The sequence below is a fragment of the Equus quagga genome, chromosome 14 (genome assembly GCF_021613505.1).
Source record: "Equus quagga isolate Etosha38 chromosome 14, UCLA_HA_Equagga_1.0, whole genome shotgun sequence".
NCBI lineage: Eukaryota > Metazoa > Chordata > Mammalia > Perissodactyla > Equidae > Equus > Equus quagga.
The window spans coordinates 95,605,702-95,617,630 of NC_060280.1; the positions used below are offsets into that span (position 1 = coordinate 95,605,702).

Here is an 11,929-nt window from a genome sequence, read left to right on the forward strand (position 1 = left end):
TCCCGCCGGAAACGCCTGGTGGCTGGACCCGCCGCTCAGCGGGAGGAAACTCCTTTCCCGTGCAGGTAGGAGGGGTGGGGTCGCGGGAGGAGTGGCAGCTGCAGCAGCCAATGGCGCGGCGCGCTCGCCCCGCGGGGCTCGGGGCGGCCAATGGGCAGGGCCGTGGGCGGGGCGTGGGCGCGGCGCGCCGACCAGGAGCGCGGCGGTGGGGTCGAGACCGCGCGGCGGTTGAGCGGCGGGCTGCGCCGGCGGGGGCCCGGCGGAGGTGGGTGCGGGCCGGGCAGGGCCGGGGGCCGTTGTCGGCGAGGTTTGCATCCGGCTGCCACGGCCGAGCGCGGACTGTCCCCTCTCGGGCGGGACCGGGTGGGCCTCGCCCTCCGCGGGGCGCGGGGTGCAGCGCGGGGCACACAGCAGGCGCTCAATGCGTGCCGGGAATGAATGAATGAATGAACGAACGAATGAATACATGCATGCATGCATGAGCCCGCCCCCGCCTCTGCCCTGCCCCCTCTGCCCCCGGTTTGAGAGCCTCCAGGCCACCCTCGCCCCCACTCCGCAGACTGGGGCATCCGGACACCCGGCAGGTACTTATTGTGCGCCTGCTGTGTACCTGGCTTTGGCCCTGGGGAAGACAGACTCCCGCCCCCCGCGGAGGTCGCAGCCTCGAGCGAGTGAGGACATCCAGGGACTTTCCATGATGTGGTTCTCCATAAATAATGGCAGGGAAGGAGGTGGCATCTGAAGGGCTCAGTGTGCTGGGGGCATGGGCAGTGAGAACCAGAAGGTCGGGGTGGGGTGGGGGCGACCTAAAGGCGGGAGCTGCCGAGGTCCCTCGTCCTAACGGTGACATTCTTGTGTCCAGGGCGCAGCCGGCTCCACTTGGGCCCCTCGAGTCATGTAAAGTATCCACATGCTTCAGCTCTTCCATCCGTTCAGGTTACTGAGCATCTGTTCTGGGCCAGGTCGTACGGTGGGTACAAGGGATACGGTTTAGGGCAGGGGTCGGCTGGGGGAGGCCCTACCCGGATGGGGAGGGGGGGTCCCAGAGGCAGTGACCTGAAAGACAAGACATCGTTGGAAGGTCGTGGGAGGGAAGGGTTCTGGGTGGAGAGAACAACCCGTGCAAAGGCCCTGAGGCTTGGCATGTTCAAGGACCACAGAGGCCCGAGTGGGCTGAGGGGATGCAGGAGCCGTGCTACAGAGCCTTCGCCTCAGGGTGAAGCGTTTGGGTTGCATGTAGGGGCCTTGGGGAAAGCAGTGAGGCGGCACCACCCTCTAGAACGTTCTGCAATGATGGAGATGTTCTCTGTCTGTGCTGTCCGATACGGTGGCCCCTGGACGCTTGAAATATGGGTAGTGCGAGTGATGAGCTGAATTTTACGTTTTCTTTAATTTTAATGAATTTAAGCAGAGACCGGTGGCTGGTGACCGCTGTACCAGACAGCGCCGTCTGCAGGAGGCAGTGACGTGTGCCAGGCCTGGAAGGGGTTGGCAGACAGGGTCGGGGGGGCGGATCACGGACTCGGTCACTAGAACTGGTCGGAGAACCCCTCAGCTGACGCGGTCGCCCCCGGTGTGTGTTCACAGCGGCTGGACTGAGGCATGAGCCCCTCACTGCGAGGTGGGGCCCAGTAGCGCGTCGCGGGAGGGGAGCGTCTCCCACACATGGTTTGGCCCCGCAGCGCCTGGCGCCGCCCGAGCCGCCGTGATGAAGCTGTTGGTGGCCAAGGTCCTCTGCATGGTGGGCATGTTCTTCTTCATGCTGCTGGGCTCCCTGCTCCCCGTGAAGATCATCGAGGCGGATTTTGAGAAGGCCCATCGCTCCAAAAAGATCCTCTCGGTCTGCAACACCTTCGGAGGCGGGGTCTTTCTGGCCACGTGCTTCAATGCTTTGCTGCCCGCCGTCAGGGAGAAGGTGAGGGCTCCCTGGGTGGCGGCCGCAGCCCCGGCCCCTTGTGGCCAAGGGTCTCTGATGCTTTTTCATCACTGACACCGAGCTCAATGGGGGCCTCGATCCTATAAAGGTGACGGGAAATCGAAAATGAATTTGCTGTGTGACCATGAGTTGGTTGCTTCTCCTCTCTGGGCCTGATCTGGTAATCAAGGGGTTTAAACTAGACCTGGGGTCCCAGCCGGTGGGCTCATCCGTCATTCCCTAACCAGACCAGCCACCACGGATAATGTACACTTTGTCCTGAAGCTGGCGACGACGGGCTTTCCGCAACTCCCGTATCAGTTAGCTCCTGCTGCGTGACAAATTAGAACAAATTTAGCATCTTAAAACAACAGGCGCTGGTCATCTCACAGTCTCTGTGGGTTGGGAGTCCGGGCACTGCTGAGCTGGGTCCCCTGCTCCAGGCTCTCAGGAGGCAGCTGTCAAGGTATCTGCTGGGCCGTGGTGTCGGCTCAGGGTTCGACTGGGGATGGAGTGGCTCCTGAGGGCCTGTGGTGGAATCCAGTTCCGTCCCTTGCTGGTTGTCAGACCAAGGGCCTGGTTCCCGCCTGGCTGTTGGCTGGGGGCCGCCCTCGGTTCCTTGCCACGTGGGCCTCCCCAGCGTGGCCATTTGCTTCATCCGCGAGCCAGAACCTGTGCCTGGTTTCTGGGACTCGGAACTGTGAGCTGATGTTTTATGCTTGTGTTGTTTTCTGCTGCTTGGCTTGTGTTCCTTCGTTACGCGGCACAGGAAATTCGTACCATGTGCTGGTGATACCGCGGGGCTGGGTCCCTCAGCCGTGGCCCTGCTGACCTTCGGCCGGGTCCGTTTCTGGGGAGGGGCCCTCTCAGGGTCCTTCCCAACCTGCTCTGTGCCGCACCCCTGCCCGCGGGCGCCCCTCAACTCCAGGGGTCAGGTCCCTCCTCCCACCCCATCCCCCAGCCTCAGCCTCAGCCCCCGGCTCAGTCCCCCTGGGAGACCAGCCCCACAGTCTGTGGCTTCAGTGTGTCTGCTTGTCTTTCCTGATCCGTGTTTATCCCTTGGGGAGGAGCTAGTCTTTTTCTCCAGCTGGCGTTTTGCGGGTGGCACCTGGAGGCCCCGTGAGATGTTTAGTGAATGAAACGACTTCTCCACGGAACACAGCCTTCCACTGCAGCACAGGGGCTCATCTGGGGGTGACTCTGCCCCCAGGGGACACTGGGCCATGTCTGGGGACATCTGTGGCTGTCACCCCGGGGGAGCTCCTCGCATCGAGTGGGTGGGGCCAGGGATGCTGCTTAACCCCCCACAGCGCCCAGGACGGCCCCCCAGAGAGGACCCGGCCCCGATGTCAACTCCCTCACAAGCCATGACAACCGAAATGTCTCCAGACATTGCAGGTGTCCCCTGGAGGGGCAGGACCGCCCCGGTTGAGAAGTGCTCTGTGTGTGTGTGCGCGCGCGCACAGGCTGTGACGGGAAGGAAGAGGGGGCTGTGAGCGGAGCGATGAGGCGCTAGTTTAGGGAGGACACTCGGACATTACTTGTAAGCCGAGACCCGAAGCGTGAGTGAGCATCAACCAGCTGTGAGTCAAACTGAAGGAGGAACATTCTGGACAGAGCCCACAGCACGCTCTGAGGCCGCAGGGCTGGACTGAGCCTGGCGTGCGCAAGCATCCTTCGACTCCAGGGCAAGTTAACCCCGGCTCTGCTGGCCCACTTCCAGAGCCGCGCTGCTGTCCAGGGTGGCCGCCTCTCGCCGTCCTGGCTGGTCCTTTCAGTGCCTTAAACCGAAGCACCAGTCAGTCCTCAGCCACACCGGCCACTTTTCAAGTCCTCATGAGCCACGTGTGGCTCGTGGCTTCCGTATCCGACAGCACAGATAGAGAACATTTCCATCATCCAGAAAGTTCTGTCGGACGGCGCTGGCTCAGGGATCCGATGGGGGTGGCCCAAGGGGCCGGCGAGCCTCATATTCCTTCTCAGCGCCTTGTCCCGGGAGGTCCGAGTGATGGGAAGACCTCTGGCAAAGAGCCCCCTTGTGTGATACGGAAGCAGAGCCCACACAGGCCTCGGGGCCTGGAAAGCTGGCGGCTGTGACAGTGGCGGAGGCCAGCCAGGGTCGAGGTCAGGGTGCCCGCAGGGCTGGGTCCTTCTGCTCCTCTCTCCTCGCCCTGCAGACGGCCGTCCTCTTGCTGCCTCTTCACGTTGTGGTCCCCATGTCTCTTCCTCTTAGAAGGACACCAGTCCTGTGGGATCCGGGCCCATCCTGACGGGCTCATCTTAACTCAGTCACCTCTTTAAAGTCCTCGTCTCCAAATGTGGCTCATTTTGAGGTACTGGGGCCTGGGAGAATTCAGTATATGAGTTTTCTCTCACGAGGGGCACGATTCAGCCCGCAGCACCTTAACTGTGTCTGCAAAGACCCTTCTTCCAAATCAAGCCCCGCTCTGAGGCTCCGGGTGGACGTACCTCTTGGGGGCCACGCTTCAGCCACGGTATTTTAGAATTGGTGGTTGACGTGGTGGGTGTAATGAGGCCTCACGATTCCCTTCGTAATAGGGTTGTTTTTTAACTCATCAAGGATGGACCCGCCTCCCCCTCCCCTTTTTTTAAACTTTTTCCCGGAATTGGGTATTTCTGTGCTGTGCTCACGGAGCAGTGATGTCTGACGAACCCTGTTGCACGGGCGGTGGGGGTCCCGGCCACTGCGCCTCTGAGTCTCTCTCTTCTCTCCCTCTCCCTCTGCCTCCCGCGCCCTCCGCTGCAGCTCCAGAAAGTTCTGAGTCTCGGGCACATCAGCACGGACTACCCGCTGGCCGAGACCATCGTGATGCTGGGCCTCTTCCTGACCGTCTTCCTCGAGCAGCTCGTCCTGACCTTCCGCAAGGAGAAGCCGTCCTTCATCGACCTGGAGACCTTCAACGCCGGCTCGGACGCCGGCAGCGACTCGGAGTACGAGAGCCCCTTCATGGGGGGCGCGCGGGGCCACGCGCTCTACGTGGAACCCCACACACACAGCCACGGGCTGAGCGTCCAGGAGCTGTCGAGCTCCAGCCCCCTGCGCCTGCTCAGCCTGGTCTTCGCCCTGTCGGCCCACTCCGTCTTCGAGGGCCTGGCGCTGGGCCTGCAGGAGGAGGGCGAGAAGGTGGCGAGCCTGTTCGTGGGGGTGGCCGTCCATGAGACGCTGGTGGCCGTGGCCCTGGGCATCAGCATGGCCAGGAGCTCCATGTCCCTGAGGGACGCGGCCAAGCTGGCCGTCACCGTGAGCGCCATGATCCCGCTGGGCATCAGCATCGGGCTGGGCATCGAGAGCGCCCAGGGCGTGCCCAGCAGCGTAGCCTCAGTCCTGCTGCAGGGCCTGGCGGGCGGCACGTTTCTCTTCGTCACCTTCTTCGAGATCCTGGCGAAGGAGCTGGAGGGGAAGAACGACCGCTTGCTCAAAGTCCTCTTCCTGGTGCTGGGCTATGCCGTCCTGGCCGGCATGGTCTTCCTCAAGTGGTGAGCGGCCTGTCGCTGTCGTGGTTGCCCCGCCCAGCTGGAGCTCGCCAGGAGCCCCAGGCCGGACACAAGCCCCGTCCCCCAGCCCCACATCCCCCCAAGGGGGTGTTCAGCCCCTGGCTGCCACCTGAGCACAGAAGAGCTGCCTGGCACCAGGCCGTGCCCCACATCCCACCCCCTGAGCCTCGGGGGACTATTACTACTTTTAAAAATACTTCTCTTAAAAGTATTTACCAAAGCCGTGTGGCCGTGTCAACCTCGGGCGTCCAGATGGGGTCAGGACGAGCCTTCCCATCCCCCGCACACCCCCAACCGACGATGAGGCCTCTGTCCTCTGGCGCCTTACACCCTCCACGCCCCCGGCCTCCCCTCTGAGCCCTATGGAAGGTGGGGAACATGGCGGCCAGGGTTATCCGCGGTTCCAGCCGCTGTGACGCGACGCCCCGGACGGCTTCACTCCATTCCACAGTGAGATGTGGCGCCTCTGAAACTCGGGCCCCTTGAGGCTGTGCCTCCTGGGCTCCCGGGTACCTCAGGGCCACCCTGTCCCAGCCTTCTGGTGCGGCGCCCCTGCATGGGGGGGTTGCTCTCTGTGGGGGCTGGGAGGGCCTCTGGGCCAGGTGAGCATCTCGTTTCCTCTGGGAACGGGGGTGGGGTGGGGCCAAGGGGCAGCTTGGCCGTCAGATCTCAGCCCTGGGTGCGGCCAGGGTCTCCAGAGCAGGACGGACTCCCCCAGGCTGAGGGGCAGGGGCTGCGCCACGCGATTACCCCCACCGGACACACAAACTCCCTGGCGCTCTGGGCCTCAGGGCGCAGGAGTCTCGCAGCCGAGTGTCGGGCTGGCGGAAACCTTCGGCCTGGCTCCGTGGCAACCTCTCGTTAGCCGCCTGTTGTTGGGGCAACCTGGCCGCTGCCTCCGGGAGCGAGTCAGGGGCGAGCCTGTCCCTGGGGACTTTGCTGTGTCTGGCTCGCAGCCGTGGCAGGCTCAGCAGGAGGGCGCACGGGCCCCCGGTGCGCGCCCTTCGAGAATCCCGAATCCTTCCTGTGCCTCGCTCAGGGCCCGCCGCCCCTCCCATGCCAGGAGCACCGGCTGCTGCACTGGGGCCGTTTAAGCCCCCCCGACAAGGACTGGCCCCTGGGCCCTGGGCTCGGAGGGGCCTCCATTCCGTCACTCTGGCCAGGTTGGGAGTTCCAGGAGCGGCTAATTGCTTGTCCAAGGGTGGGCGCCCCAGGGGTGGGCCCTGCCAGGCACGAGGCACGAGGGGACGTGACCTTCACCATGGCCCTGGCCTCCATCAGTGTCGCTACCAGAGTCTGGGGGAGCAGGGACGTATGTCTGAGACGCCCCCATTTCCAGGACCTTCTGTCTGAATCTCTTACCGGGGACCCACATGAACCCCACATGGCCTGACCCGGCCCCCGGGCCTGGAAGATGACCCCCGTGGGTGTGGAAACGTCATCTCTGCTGCATCCTAAACCCAGTGTGGCTGGCCTCCGCCTGCCCCCCTTCACTCCGCCGGCGAACCCGGAGGTTCCACCACATCAGCCTTTGTCCCGGGTGGGTGGGTTGCTGTGGAGCCGCCAGTTTCCGGAGCCTGCCTTCACCAGGGGCGGTGGCCAGTGGGACGGGGCCGGGCGGGGGACAGGGTGGGGACGGGGTGGAGGCACCGGTGGTGGTGATGGGCTTTTCCTTGAATAAGCCTGCAGATTGGTCACCACCTGGGGCCCTGGACCAGCCCCCGCCACAAAAATGGATGTTGGCCCCAAAAGGCTTCATCCCACTCTGCAACTTTGCGACATCAAGGAAATGTCACCTGGCCAGTGAAAGTAGATTCCTCCTGCTCAGGGGTCTTCTGCTAACTCTGTGGTTCTCTTTCCAGGCGATTCTGCCCCCAAGGGACACTGGTGATGTGTGGGGATGTCTGTGGTTGTCACACTGGGGGTGCTCCTGGCATCGAGTGGGTGGCGCCAGGGATGCTGCTCAGCCTCCCACAGTGCCCAGGATGGCCCCCCACAGAGAGTGACCTGGCCCCCATGTCCGCAATGCTAAGGGGAGAAATCCTCCCTAATTCACATGGAGTGATGGCGGGTCACAGACAGGGGCCAGTTGGCTTTGAAAGTCTGTAGGTGAAAGAGACAGAGGAGAGGGAGGTGACGCCTGCTGATGGACTGTCCAACGCTCTCGGCCACCACCAGGCACAGCTTGGACGCCACCGTCCCCAAATAGCACAATCAGCTTTGTTTAAAAAAACAAAACCCTGACCACTAACACCAAACAGCACCTTTGTCCCCATGCGTCTGGGTGGGTCAAGGCCGCCCCCGGCCACCTGCTCAGCCAGGCTTCTCTTGGCCCTGACCGGCAGGCTCCCTGGAGGGGAGGGTTGTGGGGGTGCACGGGGCGGGGTGCCATTCAGAGCTCTGGGTGCAGAGCGCTCCATCCTGGGCCGAGCCTGCTGGAGTGTCACCTTCACCAGGAAGCCCCTGTGCCAGCCCCCCACCCTCCTCGGTCTGCTCAGTGAGGGGGCTCCCAGCACAGGTGACAGCTGGATGGAGTCAACCGGATTCCCCTCCTCCATCTGGAGACAAAAGAGGAGAAAATTAGGAGGCGGCACCCATGCCCCTCGGGTTGAATCAACCGTAATAACAGCGTGTCGGGGCTTCTGTTGTGTGGTGTTTGCGATTCTGCAGGAGAACTTATTAGCGCGTGGCGGGGAGGGGAGCGGCAGTTCCCGGCCTGTCTGTGTCTTTCGGGCCCGAAAAGCAGGCGACGGACGGGATGGTGTCTCCCAGCCCACAGCACCTTTGGACTTGCCCTGGCCACCAGCTCAGACCCTCGGCCCTGCCCGGGAGAGAGGGGCGTGCACCCCAGCTGTCCGTCAGCTTCGGGACAAAGCCAGTGACAACCCAGCTGACCTTCCCAGAGCTGGCAGGGAGGGGACTGGACTCCCGAGGGCAGAGCGGGCCGCGGCAGAGCATGGGGGGTGTTCTGTGAAGACCCTAGACCTCTTCTCCAGCTGCCAGGGTGCTGAGGCCAGAGCGGGCTGGAGCTCGGAGACCCGCTGTGTCCATGCCCCCCCAGGCGTCTGCAGCTTCCGGGGCAGGAAGGCATGGCAGGCTGCGGCGTTCTGCCCAAGGGCCGGAGCGATTGCTGTGTGCCCAGCCTGGCCGCAGAGGACTGAGGTGGGCAGATGGGCAGGTCAGGGCCCCACTTCCTCAGTGCATGGGATGCACAGCTGAGGCGCTGCATGTAGGCCAAAGTGGACAGCTGCCACGGTCGGCAGGCTCTCTGCCTCGAGGGACCGGCTGGGCCTCCCTTGGAGCTGGTTCAGGTCCAGCCACTCTGGCCCGACGAGCTGGCCCCTAGAACAGGGCCTCTCCACCTCGGACCTGTGGACATTCGGGGCCGTCCTGTGCCGTGTGGGATGGGAGCGGCATTCCCGGCTGGGGCCCGGCGAGGGGCCAGGAATCTGCATTTCTACCAGGTGTCCAGGTGATGCCGATTCTGCTGGTCTGGGGGCACGTTGGAGACCCACTGCCTCGCTCCAAGTTCTCTCCCCCAGCACTGCTGACATCGGGGCCATCTGTGGGGTGGAGGGGGCCCGTCCTGGGTGCTGCGGGAGGCTGAGCAGCATCCTCAGCCCCCATCCACTCGATACCAGGAGCTCCCCCAGTGTGACAGCCACAGATGTCCCCAGGCATGGCCCAGTGTCCCCTGGGGGCAGAGTCACCGCCGGGTGAGACCCGCTGCCCTAGAAGGCAAGACAGCTCACATCCTAATGACAGGTGATATGTGAACACATAATGCAATATCATGTCGCAGCAAGTGCCCTGAAGACAGGACAGCAAATGAAGACAAGGACTACTTTAGCAGCGTGGTCAGAGAGGAAATCTCCGGGGGCCACATGTGAGTCACAAGAAGACGGGGGAAGAGCTTTTCTGGCAGAGCGAGCGGCCCCTGCAAAGGCCCTGAGGTCTCCGCATGGCACGGTCCCCCCCGAAGCTGCCCCGTCTCTCTGTGAAAAGCCCCATGGGTTGCAGGGGTGTATCCGTTGAGGGGAAGTCCCAGGCCACCTCCTGGGGCCAGGCAGGTGGCTCCCATGGGGAACCAGCGTCTTCCACCCTGGGCTGGGGTCCAGCTCCCCCAGATGCCGGCAGGAAGGATTCCAGCTCGCACGCGTCAGCCCATTCGTTTTTTCAAGGCACACTGGGTTTCCACAAGTGACCTCCTTATTTTTAAATGTTGACACCAAACTTGAAAGCAAACAAACAAAAAACCTGGGTGGCCGGACTGCATCTGTGAGAGGCCATTGTGTCCAGCGTCTGCGTGGCCAGAGTGATGGCACTGATCCCGGAGCACAGAGTGGGCGGACGATGTGACCCAGCTGCCTTCCTCCCACCAGGCAGCCACGCTGGACCGGGGGAGCGGCGGGCACTACTCGAGAGGCCGGGGTGGTCCTGCCGGGGCGACTGGGGAGGGGAGAAGTCCCATGGGCCGTGGGGCCAGGCGAGGAGCTCGGATGTGCAGGTGAACGGCTGCCCCTTGCACTTGAGAGGACTTCTCTAGGACAGGGACGGCTGGAGGCCAGGTGCGGGTCCCCAGGCCAGGCCCCCCGACAGCCAGGGACAGCCAGAAAGCTGGGTTGTGGCTTCAGAGCCTGGTGGACTGAGTTCCAGCCTCAGCTCAGCCCCTTCCCAGCTGGGCCACCTCCGACGAGCTGCTTCCCTTCTCTGAGCCTCAGGTTCTGGAGTGGGCAGAGCTGGCGATTCCCAACACGCACACAAGGGTGCTCTCCCTCACGAAGGCCAAGCTCTGCCAGCCGGCCATGGGGAAGGGGTACCACCGACTTAGTTTGGGGTGCTCTGGTGGTGGTTTGGGCCCCGTGCCTCCAGGAAGCTGAAGAGGGGACTCTGGGCCTGTCCTCCCCTGGCTCCCAAGGCCGAGAGCCGGGCCTGGGAGCTATAAATAGCCGCCGCAGAGTGGAACTGCCGCCTGTGCCCACGCTCCTACGCATGAGTCAGCCTGGCCCGGCCTGGGCTGGCGCCCGGAGGAGCCAGGGAGCCGGCCAGAGGCCAGAGGCCCGGCCCAGCGCCGCCGGCCCGTCACTCAGGAGACCAAGGCAGGCAGCGTGGGAGGGAGCAGGGCTGCCTGAGCGCTTGTGGGCCCGCAGCCCCTCGGATGTGGATGTCACACCTGTTTGTCCCCAGCAACCCTCTGAGGCGAGACAACAGCAATCCTCATTCATCAGTGGGGAAACTGAGGCTCAGAGGGGCCCTTGGCCAGGGATGACGTGAGGACCCAGGTCAGAAGCCAGGATGTCTGCTCACGGGGCTGTCTCCATCTCTGGTGGATGAGGGGCTGGGGCCATGCCATACTCTGAGGTGCCCACGGGGCCAAGGACAGGGCAGGAGGGAGGAGTGGCCTGGGAACAGCTCCAGGTGGCTGGGGGAGGATGGGGAACCAATAGGAGAGCTCCCGTGGGTCTCAGAGGAACCTGAACGCCAGGCTGGGAAGCTGGACCTTGAGCCGGCGGTGAAGGGAGCCACGGGAGGCGTTAGAGCAGCAGAGGCCCACATCGGAGGCTGGGCGGTGAATGCCGGAATGGAAGGAGGGCTGGAGGGGGCCATCCTGGGAGGCCAGAAAGGAGGCAGGTGGGATGGTCCAGGCGGGAGAGGCCTGGGGATGCAGCGGAGGGGCGAATCAGGGAGAAGTGGGGCACTTCAAGCCCCAGAAGCTGGACAAGCCTCAGTGGCCCAGCCTCTGGGGGAGCCGGGTGGTCTTGGGGGCAGTGCCCACCCATATCTCCAAGGGTGCAGGAAGGATCTGCCTCAGTCAGAGCCACGGAGATGGTGCGTCAGCAAGAACCAAGCAGCCAAAAGCCAGAGGGGCTCATCTGCTCATACATCTCATGACAGGGAGCTCACCACCTCCCAAAGAGCCTCTTTCACCCTCCATCTGCTCTGACCCCAGAAAGTCCCTCCTCATGGCATCATAGGGACAGCCTCCCCTTCAAGGGGCGCCTTCCTCCAACAGGCTTGGGGCCTGGGGCTGTCTCACACCCACGCCTGGTCTGGTTGCTGCACCCCAGGATCCACTCTCCTCTGTCATGAGCCTGTGTCCCCTCGGGTCACCTCCCGGGGGTGGTGAGGGTATCTTGCTGCCCTGAACGTGGACACACAGATGCGTCCAGTGCGCACACACTTCCCAAAGGGAAACGTTTATTCTCAGAGACAACTCCTACTAGAGGAAGAGACACATTTCCTACCAGCAAACCCCAAACCCATTCCCTGCCGGCCCCCAGACTCACCAGGGGCCCCCTGCCATCTCCCGCTGGGTGGGCTGCCTTAGGGGCACCAACCCGGACCAAGTGCTGGCTTCCTCCTTCAGTCTTCCCCTCGCCCCCCGGCCAGGGCCAAGCCCCTGGGATGGGCGGGAGTGTCCAGGTGCGCCCCCCTTGCCCCATCCTCTGGAGCCTCCTCTGTTGGTTGGTTATTTATCCATTCCGCACTCCCCCCCCC

At 63.6% G+C, this 11,929-nt stretch overlaps 2 protein-coding genes across 2 annotated transcripts in view; both read left to right on the forward strand.

The window, feature by feature from the left end:
- Nucleotides 1-210: 210 nt before the first annotated feature.
- Nucleotides 211-5,617, forward strand: SLC39A3 (solute carrier family 39 member 3). The gene is made up of 4 exons (XM_046685998.1): nt 211-265; nt 863-970; nt 1,588-1,915; nt 4,683-5,617. The coding sequence occupies exons 3-4, from the start codon at nt 1,709-1,711 to the stop codon at nt 5,415-5,417; spliced, it is 942 nt and encodes a 313-aa protein (XP_046541954.1). The 5' UTR covers nt 211-265; nt 863-970; nt 1,588-1,708; the 3' UTR covers nt 5,418-5,617.
- A 5,326-nt stretch (nt 5,618-10,943) lies between these two features.
- The window catches only part of DIRAS1 (DIRAS family GTPase 1), a 7,850-nt gene continuing 6,864 nt past the window's right edge, over nt 10,944-11,929 (forward strand). Inside the window, exon 1 of the mRNA XM_046684932.1 lies at nt 10,944-11,062. The gene's annotated coding sequence lies outside the window, so the exon portion shown is untranslated. The remainder of the gene's footprint in view (nt 11,063-11,929) is intronic.